This window comes from Bacillus rossius, chromosome 5 (assembly GCF_032445375.1).
Source record: "Bacillus rossius redtenbacheri isolate Brsri chromosome 5, Brsri_v3, whole genome shotgun sequence".
In the NCBI taxonomy this organism is placed as follows: domain Eukaryota; kingdom Metazoa; phylum Arthropoda; class Insecta; order Phasmatodea; family Bacillidae; genus Bacillus; species Bacillus rossius.
The window spans coordinates 11024866-11044387 of record NC_086333.1 but is presented as its reverse complement, the minus strand read 5'-3'; the positions used below and the strand labels follow the sequence as shown (position 1 = coordinate 11044387).

At 35.1% G+C, this 19522-nt stretch overlaps 1 protein-coding gene across 1 annotated transcript in view; it reads left to right on the top strand.

Moving 5' to 3' along the window:
* The window catches only part of LOC134531584 (uncharacterized), a 916155-nt gene that overhangs the window by 261582 nt on the left and 635051 nt on the right, over positions 1–19522 (top strand). Inside the window, exon 4 of the mRNA XM_063367300.1 lies at positions 16545–16593. Within this exon, the coding sequence (XP_063223370.1) occupies positions 16545–16593 (49 nt within the window). The remainder of the gene's footprint in view (positions 1–16544; positions 16594–19522) is intronic.

Sequence of the window (19522 nt, the reverse complement as noted above, 5' to 3'; positions counted from 1 at the left end):
TGGTGTCAGGTATTCATAATGGAAACGTATATATCTCAATATATTCCAAGACCAATACAAAAAATAAAACTCAATAAAAGATATATGACTCAAGAAAAACTGGAAGCACATTACATTAAATTAATTTATTAACTCAGAACACACCTTTAAAACACTAATACTCGTATTTCAAACACAAATCAGCATATTTCAAAACAATATTCACAAAAACCGTATATTTCAAGACCAAGAACATAAGTTTGAAGTGATATTTTCTCTTCTAGAGCGACACATGATGTTACAATCATCTGGTTTTCGTCGATGCTATAGATGTTTATGCAGGCACGAGAATTCTGATTCTCGAACAGAGGGATCTGACAAAGTGTATTGGGAAACTCGTTGTTAGTGAAGTTGAACCTTCCCTCCAAGTCATTGTAGCACTGACTACCATGCTCAAATGCTCACCCGCATCTAACTTGACCAGAATTACACACTTTAAACGTATGTGCTCATCTAAGTATTTACAGATTGACCACAGCATACTTTTCTTTGATGCAGGTAGGTAATTCGATGTAGGAGCTAGCTCGAAGTGGATCAAGCTTGTTAATGTGTAGTTGTAGTCGCTTAACACCAGACAAAGACCATCCGGACCCCTTTCATAATTAGTATTCTTCCTCTTTACATATCTTAAAGATGCATTCAGTAATGAGATCCTCCACTTCACGAACTGCAAAGAGTGGAACATTCGTGGTTTTGAAGGCCCTCTTGTCTTCACACGTACCCATTGGATTTTCACAATTGAACTCAAGCACGATGTAATACTTGAGTGAACCATCCTCTTCAATTTCCTCTAGAAGTTGGCTTATTAGTTTAACCTTGATAGAGTCCAAGTATGTGCATGTGTCCTTGACAGAACTGGTATTATTTTCTACCACACAAGTCTTCAAGTTACCCCAGATTCCCACTTCTGCAATGATGAAGTCGTGGATGTTGGCCAAAACCCGCCTCTGTAACCATCTATGTTCGGCTGGTGCTTGGCTTAGGTATGACTACAGGCTTAAGCACGGCCATTCTCTGCTTCTTAGTTAGTGGATCAGGACCCTAGCATTCTTTGGTATGTGCTTTAAACTTACCAGCCCTGGCGAACACTTTAGCATAGTTGCCACACGAATACATTTTATGGCTCGGGTTGAGACCACAAGCTGTCTTCGCATGATGTGTGACATGGCTGGAGTTTTCGAAGGTTTTGAAGCAGAAGCTACACCAGATGACATGACTGGTAATGGCTTTGCTCGTAGCGACAGTATGTAACGGCTGAGGTGAGTGTTAACTGCATCATATACACTATAGCGATAAGACATTAAGTTGAAATGTAAAAGGTTATGTGTCGGATGTGGTCTCTCTCGTGAAGATAGGGGATCATCTAATACTGTACAAATGTGAATCGGTATTTTTGTTTGTAGCATAATATTCCCGTGAACGGTTAAAGCTACGTGTGTTTTTTTTTTTCATTAAAAATTTTAAGGGGTGGTTGGGGGGGTGGATATATACCCAAACATTTAAAATATCTGCTTCCGTGCAGCTCTTGTAAACACCTGTACGCAAACATATTTCTACTTAGAAGAGATACTTATCTACTTGTGGGTTAGGATTCTGAAAAATTTCTGGTTCCTGTGACAACTATTTAGTAGTAATTAATTGGATTTGATGGAAGAAAAAGTTATTAAGTATTATTACTATACCCATCGCATCCGCAATGCTGAGACATTGTTGTTTATAGTTTCCATTTTTTGATGTATATGTCCGTTATGAAAACATGTACGCAGACATTAAAATATCTGCTTCCATGCAGATTTTAAAACACGAGTACGCAACATGAGAAGAAAATATTACTTGTGAGTAAGGACTCTAATATCTCGTCCGATAAGATGGAATAAAAAATGTTCTTTTTTTTTAAATTATCATTACTTTAACTATCGCATCCACAATGATAGTATTGATAACATATTTTAGTCAAAACCTATAAATGATAAGACTTTAAGAAAAAATGGTGGTTACAACAACAAAATGACTGTGGATTTTGTGGATTTTTGCGGATTTTGTGGATTTTTGTGGATTTTTGTCTATAAGGGTCATAATAATGCTGGTACGGGATAGGAACTCGACCTTACATACACTGGCGTACTTTAAAAACCTACACCTGATGATGACATCCATCAGATTAAATCAAGATGGTGGTCTCCACTAAATAAGATGGCTGCCTCCGGCAGACAACAATGGTATATATTTTTTTTATTTTAATAAGAAATTATTTTAAAGTATGAGGTGTAACGAAAAATTGTACCAGGTATGAGTGGGGTTTTCGATGCATGCAGCTTTTAAACACATGTATGCAAACATGAGAACAAAATATTACTTGTGAGTTAGGACTCAGAAAAATTTCTGGTCCGCTAAGATGGAGTGATAAATGTTTTTTTTTTTTTTTTTTTTGAAATTATCATTACTTTAACTAACGCATCCACAACGATAGTATTGATAACATATATTTTAGTCAAAACCTTTAAATGATAAGACTTTACGAAAAAAATGATGGTTAGAACAACAAAATGACTGTGGATTTTGTGGATTTTTGTCTATAAGGTTTATAATAAGGTTGGTAGAGAATTGAAACTCGACCTTTCATACACTCACATACTTTAGAAACCTACATCCGATGATGGCATCCATCAGATGAAATAAATATGGCGGTATTCACTAAATAAGATGGCTGCCTTCAGCAGACAACGGTGGTATATGTTTTTAATTTTGATAATAAATTTATTTTAAAGAATGTGGTTTAACGAAAAATTTTAACAGGGGTGAGTGGGGTGTTCGATGACTATTTCATTGTAACAGAGGAGTGGTGGGGCTAGATGGTGTATTTGTAATGTAGAGGAGTGGGATGTTAACCCGCGCAAGATTTTAATAAAAATGTTGTTAAATAATATATTTTTAAATTTTATTTTAAAATTTTGATTATTTAATCTTTTTAAAAATTTTAAAAAAATTTCATTTAAATAGTATTATATATAAAGATTTTCAAGATGGCGGACGAAATTTAAGATGGCGGAATAATCTAGAAAACAAAATGGCGGATAAAAACAAAATGGCCGCTGGGGTAAAAGGTCAAGGTCAAATCCAAGATGGACGCAGGAAGTGACATATTCCAATATGGCCGCCGGAAGTGACGTAATCCAAGATGGCCGCCGGAAGTGACGTAATCCAAGATGGTGGCCGTGGCTCCCCGCCTCCCCAGCCCCCAGCCCCTGTCGTAGGACCTACTATATATACCTACTCCTGTATCTTGTGTAATATATCTGCGGTTATATATGGGCATGCCACGATGGCATTGGACACTTATTTTCAAGCCGCATTATAATTCTTTTCTTAATTTTGCCTTCTGTTTTGCTTTCATCCTAGCGGCCCATATTACTTGTTTCCTACTTCTTAAGCTTCGCCACCACGCCCTCTTTATTTTCACATTGTTTTAAAGTGTATGATTGATTGATTGTATTTATTCGTTGTGGATTCCCGCGGGAGCGCACGAGCAGCGCATGATTATTATAAATGATTAATATATCCATTGTTAATATGTTTTCGTTCGAGAGGCAATTTGCTATGAATAAATAATATGTTTGTAATATCTTTTATATTTTTTTTTCATAGCACCAGTTGTCCAATGTCGTGGGGTTTACTGTAAATCCCCCTATCCCTGCTTTCGCTCTTAGTCGTAGCTTAAGGCGGCTACAAGGGGTTGTGTTTTTATGTTAAAACAAATCAAATTTGTGTGTTCCTAATTTTGGTTATTTGTTATTTATGATTTTCTTAATAATGACGGTCCCACCACTTACTGCAATGCTTATAAAACGCCGGCCAAAAAGACACCATGTTAGACATCTTGGATTCACCATTTTGTTTTCGTCTTCTAGAGGCCACCATCTTGAATTATGACATCATATTTGCATTATTGTTTTCGTCTACTAGAGGCAGCCATCTTTATTTTTAGTACTTGCTACTAGGAGCGCTAGTGTGACATAGTACACTTGTTCTGCTAGAGAGTGCTGCTGCAATATTGTTTTCAATAATATATTCCAGGAGCGCTAGTGTCAGTAGTATGCATATCTCGTCTGCTACAGAGTCCTGCCACCATATTAATAATTTTTGCCGCAGTAGTAAATTCAATTGTGGCATCCGCCATCTTGTCGACTATCTTGGCCGCCATCATAAACAAAACTGTAATTATTTAGCTAAAAATTCGGGAAAAATTCCACAAATCATTTAAAAAATGTCTTATTAATTTATTGATTGATTCCTGTTCTTATTTCGATACTTAATCGATGCAAATATTAAAATTTGAGATATAAAAACTCTTATTTAACAAAACAAAGTGGAAGGTTTTAAAAATTTCTAAATTCATTTACTGACAGCCTCCAGTAAGCGAATGATTATATAACGACCATCGTATATAAAAAAAATTATTAATGTAGGAATTCGAAAAAAAATTCAAATTTAATTTAAAAATTGACTCATGAATATAGGCCTACTAATTATATAGGTCCATTCCTGTCCATGGTTCTATCCTTAGTCAATGCAAAAGAAGTATTTTATATAACTATATTATATCACATTACCATAAAAGCAACAGTTTCATGTAAAAACAACACTTTTTAACCAGTTATATTATAAACATAAATTTAACACTACTACAGGAACACTTGCGAAAGTAAGCAATTTAATAAACATTTAGTTCTGTATTGGCTTAAACTGACTAATTCTTAGCTCCAATCGGTTTACTGATGAGAGTTACCAGCCAGATCCATAACTACCTAGTAGTTTTCTCCCGACAGGGTTTCTCGATGATGTGTTTAACTGACTGCTTCACTAAGTTGGAATTATAAATGGGAGTATTTATTCACTGTCATGAATACACACTTCTTCACTTTGTCATCTAAAGTATATTATTTTCCATACAAACAGTCCAACTGAAAGTATATTTTAAAGATCCGTGCATTGCTACATCATATTTAAGGTTATTGTGGGCTCCTTGATATAATCAAAGAAAAGAACAAATGTATTTTGACTCACTTAATATTTTATATAATAGTAATCATTCAATAATCCACGAAATGCAGATTTAGCCTAGTATAAATCCGTTATAATTTACCTGCAATACACCAAGTAGAGTTTTAGGTTTAGATTCATATCTGGCATTATCACACATAGTTTTTAAACATCTGTTTGTGAGCTTGTACGCATACGAGTCTCCAATCTAAAGCGCGGAGTCGAAATCTCAGCAGGTAGTTAAACAGTAGGCACACGGACTCACCTTTACATTTTTTCGCATGTCGTCGAAAATTATTCATACAAGTAAACGAAACATGACACTTATCGCAGTGAAACATCTTACAAGGATTCTTTGTGCATTTATTCCTATCGTGTCTTCGTTCTTCATGATAAAATTCGGACGACTTATCGTAATAGCTGCAAGAATGCGTAGTTCATCAAGACAATCTTTCAGGCTCGAACCAGATGCTAATATAACTGCTGTAGAACCAATTCCCGGTGTAATCTTAAGCGAATCAATCATAAGCTGTTGTAGCGAAACCTTTACTTTCTGCTGCACAGCAGGTCCTTTGCATGTCTTCACGAAACTTTTTTAAAATTTTTATTTCTTGTAAATAGCTTGCGAAAATTTTCTCAGCTAATATTTTTATGAGGTAGATTCTTAGCACATTCTGTCTTCACGTGTCGTCTAGCATAACTGTTGTTCAAGAAAATTTTGTCACAGTAACGACATTTTTGCTCGATAGTTTTTGACGAATCACCAACCATTGAAGTCTCCATCGACGGCGAAACGTCATTCATCGAGGTTTCCTCTGCAGCCAGCACTGCAGACCTTATAGTCTCTCCTGCTGGTGGAACCACGCCTGTTGAATCCTCCTCTAGTGTTATTGGTGACGATGATACATATTCCATCGTTATCTGCGTCGTCGCTGTAGATGGTAAAGTTGACATAAAGGTCTTCATAGTTGCATCCTCCATGCATGTTTATTATAGATACTTTTAATATCACTTTCGTCCCAGCGAACAGCGTAAGCTTTATCAGAATTATTTAATTTATTACAAAGTTTCCATCGTTTTGGTTTCACGGCTTCATCACATTCGATCTTGCATGCTTTAGGTGCTTCAGCACAGTCTTCGATCGCGTCATCAGCTTCAGAGTCACTGTCGACATTTCCATAGAAGTCAGAGTCTTCACCTGAATTACTGTAAGAACAGAAAATGGTTGACGTAGAAGCTTTTTTATCGTCTAAAATCTTAATTTTTAAGTGTCCATCATTATTCCAAAGTATGTGGGATCTACTGAATATGGTCTGCATTGATTTCTCACTTTTCACGGTGATGATACTTCCATTAGTTTCAGTCTTTCTTAAACCATCAGCATCCTTCAATTTAAGTTCCACGTCGCGATCGGGAGAGCTAATAACATCACTCTACCTTAGTGTAGAATCTTTATCAATGTTCCCTATCCCGTAAGTGGGCTTGGCTTTACATGTTCTAACGTGACTTTTTAGCTACCAATTCGTGTTAACAACCTGCTACACCGATTACAGCTCAACATTTTGCGTAGTGGGTTTTTAACACAACCATTCTTCTCGTGACGTCTAGCATTCCTTTTCAGGTCAAAATCCTTGCTGCAGTATCTACGACGGTGTCCTTCCGATTCAGGCGGAGACAAAAACCAAGGATCCATGGTAGCTTCTGTGACTTATTTTAGATGCAAATTGATAGTTTTCAATTGGAACAATTACTGACATAGAAATTCTTTAATTTTCATCAGTAAGAGTTATTAATCTCATACAAGAAACTTGTCGCAAGTAGTTCTGTTTTTCAACAACAGATGACGCCACGTGTTGCGTAGTGGTCAATATTATTCTTTTTTATGTGGGATGCGGGATGCTCTCAAGCGATAGCAAAAGGAGGGCTTCGCTAGACATCGAGGAGAAGGAAGTTCGTCCTGCATTATAGTGTTTCTCAGCCGTCTTATCACACATTATTGGACTGAGTAATGATATTTTTTGTTTGAATTCCACCTGATAAAAAATATTGTAAGTACTGATTAAGTACCTAGCAGAAAATAACTAATTAAATGTAACTCTGTATAAAATTGTATGACTCATTAAGTAAAAAAATATTTCATGCAGAGATCGATTTCTCACAAATAACGAGAAGCACTCGGAGATCACCAACAGAAGCCTAGCGATAAATAATCAGAAGTACACGGGGAATACCAAAAATATATTTCCAGCACACGGAGAAAAATAACGCAAGTTTTCCTTAATATCAGAAAAATCACAGATAAAAAATTAACAAATAAAAATGAAATAAATAAAACTAAACAATAACAAAATAATTATAAATATAATTACAATAAAAAAATGATAAATTACAAAAAACTCTGGCTTGTACTAGAACTCTATCCTTGCTCAACAAAGGAGATGTTCACAAGTGGCAGAAACATTTTTTGTAAATTTTAATTTTTTTGTTTTTATTTTGTGTTTTTCTCCGTTTCATGTGTGTACTTTGGGTACTGTGTGCTCATTCCATTTTCTGTGTGTACTGTGTGTTCATTCCGTGTCCTGTGTGTGTGTATAGAGGCGAGCTAATGATAAAATGTGGGCATTTAGTTTAAAGAAACTTGATCAATCAAAGTAAATAATAAATAACGATCTTCCAGTATTCTAGGCATAAATGAACAAAATGAAGAAACTGAACATGAAGCTAGAGAATTATTCAGTACCCTACAGCTTCCAGTAGAGGATGACATGGACACCGTGACTAGTTTTACATGTGTACAGAGAACATACTCTAAAAGCGAGCCTTTTACTTGTACACAGCGTCAAGCACAAGTTCTGTTAGATGATTCCCTGGAATCAAGGTAACCTTTGCGTGCGCGCTAATATTTAATTATTAATGTTTTAAAAACAAAATATAAAATTTGTTCAAAAAAATAATTTTTTAGATAATTTACGCATTGGTTGTTGTTTATTTATTTTTCTTTACAGTGATTATTGAAAAAGAAAATAAACGTGAAACATTCAAATTTTAAGGCCGTTGTTTAGTAGATTTTATGTATTTCATGAAAGAGTATGGCAGAACTGCAAGCCAAAAAATTGTGTGTATAGGCGGAAAGTACATTTTGGCAGATGAACATCGGATTGGCTTCGTAACCAAGTTATGCTTTAAGTGCGAAATGAGCGACCAAACCAAAATAATTAACACTGTCTCTGAAGAAAGTGAAAATACCGTGAACACAGAATTTGCATTGGATGCTATAGCCACTGGAATAGGATACAGTCAGGCAGAGGAGTTTGAAAAGCTAAGTATTTGTACAAATTAAATCTAGTGATTTTCCCTATAGCTGCAGATTACATATTTTAGACTTCCTTTCTTTATAGTAAAATCAATTCTTTAACAATGTAAGATTTTTCTCCTAACGAATATTACCGTAATTCATTATTTTTTTAAAAAAAAATATAAGATGTTCCTAGAACGCCATACAAATCGCAGGAATTTAATTTCACAAAGGATAATTACGAAGTACATTTGTTCACCCAGACGTCATAGTGACAGATGACATATAACAGTACTTGGTGATTAGTTGTTTGTAGAGAGCATTTAAACTTATTATTTATTTAAAAGAACAAAGCTCAAAACCAAAATATTATGTTCCTTTGTTTACAGGCATGCATAATTGGCAAATATATATATATATATCTTGTACTAGGGCATCCAAAAACATTTCTGCTACAAATGTGTAGTGGGCAATGGGACAGAACAGATGGAGAAACGTGAATGCAATATTAATTACTCCGTTCCAGCTACATCAATGGAACAGTGTGTAATTATTGAAAGACTAAAACATTTATTTAAATCTCATTGAGTATGGGCGAAGATTCAGGTTGGTGATGGCGATTTAAGCGTTTACGCTCGTGTCCGATAGAGGGCTCCAGTCGGATGGAAAGTCACTAAGCTAGAATATACTAATCATGTTGTGAGGTGCTACACATCGAAACTACATCAGCTTGCTGCTAATGTGAATTAAGATGTACAAGCAAGAACAAGAAAACTGTTGAAGCAGCATATTCCTCGACTGTCTGCAGCTGCTCGTGGTGCTGTAAGAGAAAATTGTGGAAATCTACAACAACTTAGATGTGATCTTGATAATGGGCCACTGCACCTGATTGGAGGCCATTGTAAATGCATGGAATCATACTGCAAAAGAAAAGACACTGAAAGTACCTGTGTTTTACCATTGTTAGTGAATTCAAAGCTGCTAGATCAAATTTATCAGTGTCTCGATGTAGTGATTCGAAAGTCTGGAAGATTGTAGAAAAACACTACTACAAACGCTTCAGAAAATCTAATGCCATTAGTATGTAAGTTTGTTGGTGGTAAACGCATTGAATTTTCAAGAAGTCGTTCGTACAAGCGCTGTTGTTACGGAGCAGCACCCAGTCATTCAGACGGACCAAGTTACATTTTGAGTCTGTGGAAATTACTAAGCGGGAAAAGTCCCGGGCAAAATGCAAAGAAAGTATTCAGTCAACAAGAAAAACGACGTTCAACTAAAAAGTGTGCTATGTGCCACTTACATATTTTTTTTTTAAGTCTTAAGTACAAATGCTATTAAGTAAAAAATGCTTCACTATCTTATAATAATGTCTATGTTGTATTATATTAAAATAGTATTTAAGTAAACATTTAATGTGGTTCGGTTAACACAAACATAATACTTTTTATTACTAGTCATCACACAGATTCTTGTATAAAGCTCTGTGGTCTTCTTTTTCTAAAAATGGGATCATGGCTCTTAAATCATTTTTTTTCTTCTGTAATGCTAAGTTTTTTAAAAGTAGCTTCTAAAGTTGCATTCCGTATGTCCATCACAGTTTTCCCTTTCCTCAATATCTTGATCTGCCTGCATGTTTCCAATTCGGAATGAGAGTCTTTTATACCAACAGTACTTAAGTCAGCATAATCATAGGTGATAGAGGCAGCTTTAGAAATGTTAAGATTCTTTGTATATATTACACTGTTAGCTGTTATCTGAAAGTCAAGAAAGTCATAATGATTCATGGGAACTACAGGAAATGTTTTTTTCACTCTAGCATCTCGCACAATTTGGTGTAGGTCACTTGGAATAATGACTTTAGTGACTCGCTTTCTCCTTTCAATGATAGCAAAATCGGAATCATATGGGAGAAAGCTGTGCCCACTTACAAGAAACCGCTGCTCGATATGCTCAAATAGTCCAACAGACTCCAGAAAAAGGAACAGAAATACTATCTTACGGTTCTTATTTTGTCCCACGCAGTTGTCACTCCAAACTATGTATTTTTTTTTTGTTTGTGACATTGCTGTTATTTAATACTTTTAGAAGACATGAAGGAATCTCGTTGCCTCCCCTCGCTGCAATTGTTTCAGCCCACATACACATGAATGAATCGTTGGTGTCACCTACAGATATGCCGAAGTTGTAGCAAGACAACTGGCGGCGATAAAATATTTCGGCATGGGATAGTGTGGGCACAAACATAACCTGCTATAAATCTATTGAAATGCAGCATGTATTGCTGTCAGGCAGCTATGATGAAGATATATCGCTCTTTAAAAGTGTATGTGCTTTCTCGCTTTCCTGTGGTGAAGCTTCTCCACATTTGCCTCATGATAACCCTCAACGGCATACAAGAACAGATATTGTTAAGAGTTGACTAAATTTCTCCTCCATACAAGTGATAAACTAGGGAGAGTTGGGGGGGGGGGGGGGCTTTACGGGTTCCTATGTTAAGTAATTAATTAATATTTCTAGCATTTACCTGCAAATTATTTTAGGCAATAATGGAAAATCAAAATTAGGATGGCTTGAGTGGTATATTTGAACCCACATCCTGCAAAATCCGACTGCAACGTGTTACTGTTGCATCACCCGACTCGGTAGTAAGCAGTGCGAATGAATTATTTCATTACAACTCTGTATATGTACCAGTTTGTGTATTGCACTAATGTGTGACATATTTTTTTACTAATAATATTCTGTGGCATACACCATTAAAATGACTGTATTTACCATGCAGATATCATGTTACCCTGTTGTTGCTAGATATTAATAGTACGACTTGTCTTTGTTTAATATAAATACTGTACGTAAATATAATGTGGGTAAGTGTAGTAAATCTCTTACCTGTTGTAAAGGAAACTTGGCACACATGTCAATATTTTTGTAGGTTTTGTATGCTTGTCCTCTAATTTTCATCATCTTTTGTTTTTCCTTGAATGCCGCCTTCGTTTTTTGTCGTGGTTTCTCTGCATTGCCACTGACGTCGGCCATTATCTACAAACGTAACAGAAAATATTACATTATGTAAATATGTTGCATATAACATAGGTTATAACATGTCCATATAATTTCCTTGTTATACTTACAGAAATGTATTTAAATAACACACTCTGTAAACATATTTAAGCGTTTACTATCGTATTTTAAGACAAAACACTTTGCTGTTCTCAAAAAACGAGAGAACAGCAGTTTTGTAGAGGCACATATGTCCTTTCATGGAAAATGAAAGTGGGACTTATATAGTTAACACTCCTGCCATCTTGTGGCAATTTTTCATACTCTTTCGGGTGGTGCTGGCGCATAGCGCTGTTTATGGATAATCCAGTATGGCCCATAGAACCATTCTAGCTAAAAATCACGATATTGAGCAAAGTGGCACTTACGACCTTTCTTATTTTAAGTGCCCAATTATTGTGGTGGACACTCATTTCTATAGATATTTAATATGCAAAAAGAACACGTTTTTTGGTAGAAGCCATATAAATAATGGAACTGAATTGTTAATGAGCCAATTCCGAAAAAAATAATTAAATTTGAAATGTAAAGAGAGCCTCAATAACATCAGAAATTTTATTTTAGGACCTCGAGCCCCATAATTTTCATTTACATATTATTACTATCCAGATAAAACTATTGTATTTTATTCTGTAAGAGACAACACCTACTCATGTAATACAATTTTTTATTGTTGATACATATCTATTTTTTCAAATACCACAAGCAGAATCTACATTTCTTGCAACTAGGACAGTTTACATTGTTAAATTTTTGGTAATTGAGGGAGTTGAGTTTATGATCTGATTGAGAAACTTTAGTCTTTAGTTTGGAGGTAACTAAGTGGGGCTCTAGCTTCGTAAGGGGACAAAAATGTGACGGATTGAAATTTTCTATGTTTTGTGGCATATGGCCAGGGTTCGATTCGGGTATATTGCCACAGGTAAAAAATTTTCATGATTTTTTAAATCAAATTTTAGGACTTCACTGATGAGACTCTGGGCTGGCTGCTTTGTCCACTCGCCACGCGGGTGGCGTGATCGGGTACTTGTGGCGCGAGGCTGGCGTGGCGCAAGGCTTGTCGCTCTCTCTGGCCGCGGTCACTGGGGCGCGCTGGCGCATCAGGCCTCGCAGAGTGGCCGCACATCTGGGTGTTCAGCTGGCCTGATTAGTTGTTTGGCACATTTGGGTGCAACATCTATGGATGTTTCTTGTAGGCGGTGCGCGCTGATTGCAGCGCCAGTTAGAGAGGCCGGGGCTCGCTCCGCGGAGGCCATGGCTCTCGTCGGAGGTAGCGAGCAGCTGTAGTGCGAGAGTGGTAGCTGCCCGACTTGGTAGCGAGTCGGCACAGCTCAGATTGAAAATGTAGAGCTTGTATAGTTAACGAGTGCAGGAGAGACCTTCATATCAATTTTATACTGTTGGATCGGAAAATGTTTTTCTTTAGAAATGTGAGTACAAAAATATATTTTCTTTGTTGTAATGATAGATTATGGGTGTTGATGTTCTTACTTTAATGTTTCGGAAGAGATTAGGGTAGAATTTGGTAAAGCACTCTATTTTCCTAATTACTTAGTTGTACCATGATTATAATTAGCTAAGTCATTACATATAGATAATTATTCCAATTCATTACTGAAGGTATATTTTTATTTTGTTAAGACTACCTGTAATTTAGACTGATTTTACTCATTGAAATTTTTAAAATAAATGTAAATAGTTTTTGAATTATTGTTAAGTTAGTTTTGAGTATACCCATTTATTCATATCTCCCCAGACATCAGGGTATATCGAACCTAGCTCCTAGAATGAAAATAATAATAAAACATCTCCCTCTAGCCTATGGTAGTGTTCTGAGTGTTACAGTTTCCCCCCAATTAAGCTGAAATAAAATATTTATTATATCCAACTGTCTGATTGATATATTAATTTTATTTGAACTATTTAATTTATTAACTTGTACATTGAGACAGGCAATATGCTAAAAAAAATAACATTGCCACTATATATAGGCTACCTCAATATTTTTCGGGGTGCTTAAGTTACTTTGTTAAGCTAGTTTTATACTCTCGTTTCATTTTTCATACTTTGAAGCCATTCGAACAACTTGTTCATGTACTGGGTTATGATTGTAAGGATATTTACTGTAGCGAGAGGGCCGGGAGGCAACGCCCTGAGAGGCCAGGCGGCGACCACCCGACATTTCTGCTAGCTTCCCAATCTCTCCCAGCGCTCGGCACGCAGATACAGTCAGAACTTGTTCGGGCATCCTCTGTATATACACTTGAGAATTTTTTGAAACACTTTGTGGTTAACGAGCTTTGAGGTTGGGTATTTTAACCATTCGTACGTGAGTACTTTTAACTTCACATGTATTGAATTTATTTTTCTGCATGAGACAAGGAAAAATTACAAATTTGGTGGGTGGTTATCGACCATATTGTACTTACCACATGACCAACACTTGGTGTGTCCTAACTATTTATATTTCCTGCTGTTTCATGTGATATTGATATTTATAATTCATTGTATCTCCGACCTTAGATTGTTTCATTTAAATAAATAAAATTAATTAACTATGTACTGTCTGGGATCAAACAGTAGGCATAAATTATTTTATTAAGTGATTAATTTGATAATTTTTAAAAATTTTCTAAAATTTCCAACTTAAAATTAACTTTTTTTTTATCATTGACCAGGTTTCGAATTGAGGAAGGATATCGATCGAATAAATGAGTTCATAAATGAGTGAATATGTTTAATGATTTTTGGAAAGTTTCCTGAATTTCTATCTTAATAAATACAAATTTATAAGATGGTGACCAAATAGTTATGTCATCATCGGCTCACTGGAGTCTGGTAGACTACGAACTTAAGCTGCTTTTTTGAGTATTTTTTAATTTTTTTTATTGATCAATATTAAACCAAGGACAGGAACGGTTCGAATTATTTAATATATTGATTTTTTTTTTTTTAATTCACATGAATTTTTAGCTTAATTACTACAGATTTTCAAGATGGTAGGCATCCTGGCAATAAATTATTACTGCATTATAGTGAACTAAAAATTAAAATAACATGACCATAGCACCATTTAAATGACGAGAACAAGATGGTGGACGTGACATCATACTATCGGGCAAAAAAATATATACTTATACCTTGGCATTAGTGGTGAGAGGTCAGTCTGCCAGTGGCTTCTGTGGAGGAAGGAAACTTCGACAATTTTTTTTCTCTCGCATGATTCGAACCGAAGATTTCATCATTTAAGTGCGTTTTTTAATTGAAATGTTATTTTAAATGTATTTAAATCATTTTTATAAATAAAAAGTACTTTTTTACCAATTTTTCGATGATAATTAAGGATTTTCAAGATGACGGCCATGACATAAACCAAAATAGCGGAACTATTTTATTTCATTATTTCAAATTTTATTCATATATTATATTAATTTAAAAATTTCTTTTTTTCTAGCAAAAAAAAAAATTAATTTCAAGGCGGCGGTCGTAACGAAAAGTGCAACGGTGAATAATAATTCAAAATGACGGCAATGGCATCCTAATTGTCAATATTATGAACTCGGAGGCTTATGGAGGCTTGTATATGCGGACTTTAAGCATCTTTCCTGTATTTTCAAGTCGTTGACATTTTTGAAGACTTAAACGGGAATTTTTCCCCTTAAACCGGGAATTTTCCCCTCGAAATAGAGACATTTTTTATTTTACAAATTTTTTGAGAGATTTTATGGCAGAATACTTTAACAAAAAAACTGGAAATTTTCGCAAATTTTGAGGAATTTTGCAAATTTTAAGTTCAAAGTCAGGTCAAAGGCCAAGGTCATCCAAGATGACAGACTGGAATCAGGCACCACAGCCAGAAGCTAGGTGCAGGAAGAACTATTATACATATACTACTCCCCAATTGACTTATCAATGGATGTAAATATAATCAAATATCTAAGTTGTAGATTTAATTTTCTAATTATATCATAGCTGCAATCAAATCAAAGAATTTTGTAATCATAGGTTAATTGACTTTTGACGTGACGTCTAATAAATCGATGAACCCCGGCTGCACGCACGAAAAAGTGTCCCACTACGGATGTCCCACTACGGATGTGTCCTATTTGCTCATTGTACGCATGCGTGGCATCTCTCTTCATGCTCATTGTACGCATGCGCGGCATCTCTCTTCCACTCGATTGGAACGACCATTGATTTGACTTTTCAATCATTTTTTCGTCGTTTGAATTATTAATATTATGTAATTTAACGATTGTCCACCGATTTTCAGCACAATCGGTACAGTTATTTAAAAGTAATGTTGGATATTCAAATACGTTTTGAACCAACAATGGTGTTTTACAGTTACACATGATAATTCAAATTACAACCGGGATCTTTTGCACAATGTTTTAAAAAATATTGTAACACATTATAAATAAGTTTGGTGTATTTGGGATGCGTATTTGTTATAAAATCGAGTTATTAAAACGAAATAATATTATTCCCCTACCGTAAACAAAATTGTTATAAATGTATATATAACATCTGAAACTATTTATTATCGAATATGGCTTCGTGGGTGAGCGATCAGCGGCGTCATCTTAATTGATAGGGTGTCGGTTCGAATCCCGGCAGGTGCGAAGTTTTTTTTGTACTTGTAAAAATAAATACGGCGCACGTAACATTTCAAAAGTAATAAATATATTTGAATAATGAATGCAAATAAAAGTAAATTTATGAATTAAATTTTACATTTCATTTCACTCCTTTGTATCCGTACATAATAGTGAAAATTCAATAAAAATGATTCAATTTTATTCATAAAAGTATGCAGAGGTAGATTTTATCATGCAAAAGATAGAAAATTTAAAAAAAAAATATTCTTTCTCTAAGAATATAATATTTTTAATGCCTAAATGGTTTGGTTGCAAAAACCTATTACGGCTCAGTCTCAGGCCGAATATGATATTTCCTTTTCTTCTGGATAAATTATTTCATCAATGTTTTGTTATGACGTCGTCACGTTAAACTATCGTCCGTAAACCGACTTTACAGACAACCAATTTTTTTTGTTCAATATTTATTTAAGAAAAATGCTTTATAATCATACCTATTTCTCTTGCAGGTATGCTGCTCAGCAGGACAGAAGTTGATCTGCTTTCCTTAGAAGAAAGGTAAGCATTTCATTAGAATGCAATGGAAACTCGATGTGTCGATACAGTTTAATTTTATTTAGATTTTTTCTGTATTATTGACTTATATAAACATTTTTATCGACAATATGTTTTGTTTTTGTATTGAATAAGCATAAAAAAACTTCGTTATGCAAAAATTTTAGCATTAGTGAAAACTAATCTTTATTTGTTGTGATATGGATTCAAATCACGTGTTACAAATTGCACAGAACTACAACAGGATTATTCTTGTTAACAAAAGTTCTTGTAGTTTGTACGAAATTAAACAATTGCTTGAGCCCGTTAAATGTACTAAAAATTATAGCAATATGTGGAGCAAACTGTTTTCCTTGAAACCCACCTAGCTGCATGTTGTTAGTTCGAGTCATATATGAGTGAGGATGCAAAAAAGCGACATCGAATGCAAGGGAATAAAATAGTGATGATATTGTTTTAAGTTTCTGTCATTGGGTTTTACGACTTGTCTACGGCGAAATTTTTAGAGATGTTAATAGACACAAAAGGAGAATTCAGGAACAGGCTTGGAAACCAGGATACGCCCACCATCATGTTTGACTTTGTACCTTGACTTTTGTCCCTGCAATTTTCCTAGAAATCTCCTGATATTTCATTCTAAATATCGTAATGTCATATTTATATATTTATCCCTTAATAATGATATATTATAATACTTATGAGTAGTGTGTAAATGGGGCTCCGGGCCCAGGATTCACGATGTGGTTGTGGTATCGGTGTCCGCCAACTTGGATTGTGACGTCACGGCGGCCATTTTTGACTCAAAATTCCTCAAAATTCCTCAAAAATGACTCAAAATGACTCAAAAATTCCCGTTTTAAGAAAAAATTTCCCGTTTTCGAGGGAAAAATTCCCGTTTTCTTCCACGAAAATTCGAAAATTAGGTTTTCGAAAAACCACAAAAGTCGTTTTGCCTTAAAAACCACGAAATTCCTGATATAGGCTTAAGCATCCATGTCTACAGCCTCCGATAAGCCTCTTTTAGGATTATGACGTCATCGTTGCAATTTCCGTTACGCCCGCCATCTTGAAAATTTGTAATTTTTATGTTAGAAAATCGGGAAAAATTAAAAAAAATCATTAAAAAAATTATTTAATCGAATTAAATAATACAAATCTAAAAAATCACTGTTGCACTTATCGTTACGGTCACCATCTTGGATTACATAAATGTTGCATGTTTATTTACACCCGCCATCTTGGTTGAGTACTATGTTATCGTTACACTTTATGTTACGACCATCATATTGGATCCTAATAATGTTGCATGTTTCGTTACGGCCGCCATCTTGAAAATCTTTATTTACTATCCGATTTTAATGAAAAAAGTTCAAAATTCCTAAAAAAATTTAACTTATTACAATTCTGATTGATTATATCGATTCCCATCCTTATATCGAAACCGGTGAGGGCAAAAAAAAAAAAAAACATCTTCCCTCTGTGGCTGCAGGCAGACTGACCCCCACCACTTTTTACCATGCATATATATCATCAGGTAGCATGACGTTATGTCCGCCATCTTGAAATTTGGACACCATCTTGGAAATCTTTATTTATTATCCGATTTTAATGAAAAAAATTCCAAAATTTATCAACAATTAACTTATTAGAATTCTGATTGTTATGATCGATTTCCGTCCTTGGTTCGAAGCTGCTCAAATCAAAAAAACATCAGATCCTTCCTCCACAGAAGCCACCTACAGACTGACCTACCACCAATACCAAGGTATATATCATCAGCTGGTATGACGTCATGTCCGCCATCTTGTCTTCGTCTGCTGGAGACCACCATCTTGTTTTCGTCCGCTAGAGTGTGCCGGCGACATGTTAGTATAATTTTCTGTTCACCATTCCTTTAACCTCGACTGTTGGCATTGAACTTTGACATTGACCTAAAACTTTGACCTTGACCTTGAACTTTGACCTTGACCTTGAAATTTGACCTTTACCTTGACGTCCACCATGGATCCGACATTTTATGTTCAGTACATGCTACCAGGAGCTACCAACTGCTAGTAGTCATTGCCACCATCTTGTTTACGTCTGCTGGAGGACACCATCTTGTGTGAACTCGCCTTACCATCATGCTAGTTTTATTCTAACCTGCTACAGTGCAGTAATAATTTATTATTACTGAGGTGGCCGCCATCTTGAAATTTGGGAGCCATCTTGAAATCATATAATAATTTAGCTAGAAATGCTGGAAAAATTCCAAAAGTCTCCGATAAAATCAATTATTAATATACAAATTGAATCGATGGATTCCTGTCCACGGTTCGATTCTTGACCAGTGATAGTTGTAACTAATTATTAAATAAATTTTAGATTCTGTTTTCCATTACCTTTCGCGGAGTTTAATAATCATTCACTCTACGAAAAACAACTCAAGACAATATACCTGGCCATCGAATTAAATACAGTGGCGATTAGCCTAACATGAAAGTTTAATTTTTCAATAATCTGAATAACCTATAAGCCGTTCATGTACAAAGCCACACATATAGAACAATTGTCTTCAGTCCATGAGACCAAGTCATGTCATTATCAGACGTATAGGTTAGTCATTTCAGGACCGCATGACCTTCGTGGTTAGCTAATTATAATCAATTAATCCATCGTGACATTTTTTATACATACTTAAGGACCAAGTGACCTTGAAAAATATTTTAGTAACACCAAGAGATTTTAAACTAATAAATATTCAATCAGTACATTTTGTACTACGCGCAATCAACAAAAAGGAAGCACCGACAACGAAAATACAGCATCGCCAACGGAAAGGCAGCACATTTGCCCTCACCGGTTTTGAACCAAGGACAGGAATCGATATAATCAATCAGAATTTTAATAAGTTAATTTTTTGAAGAATTTTGAACTTTTTTCATTAAAATCG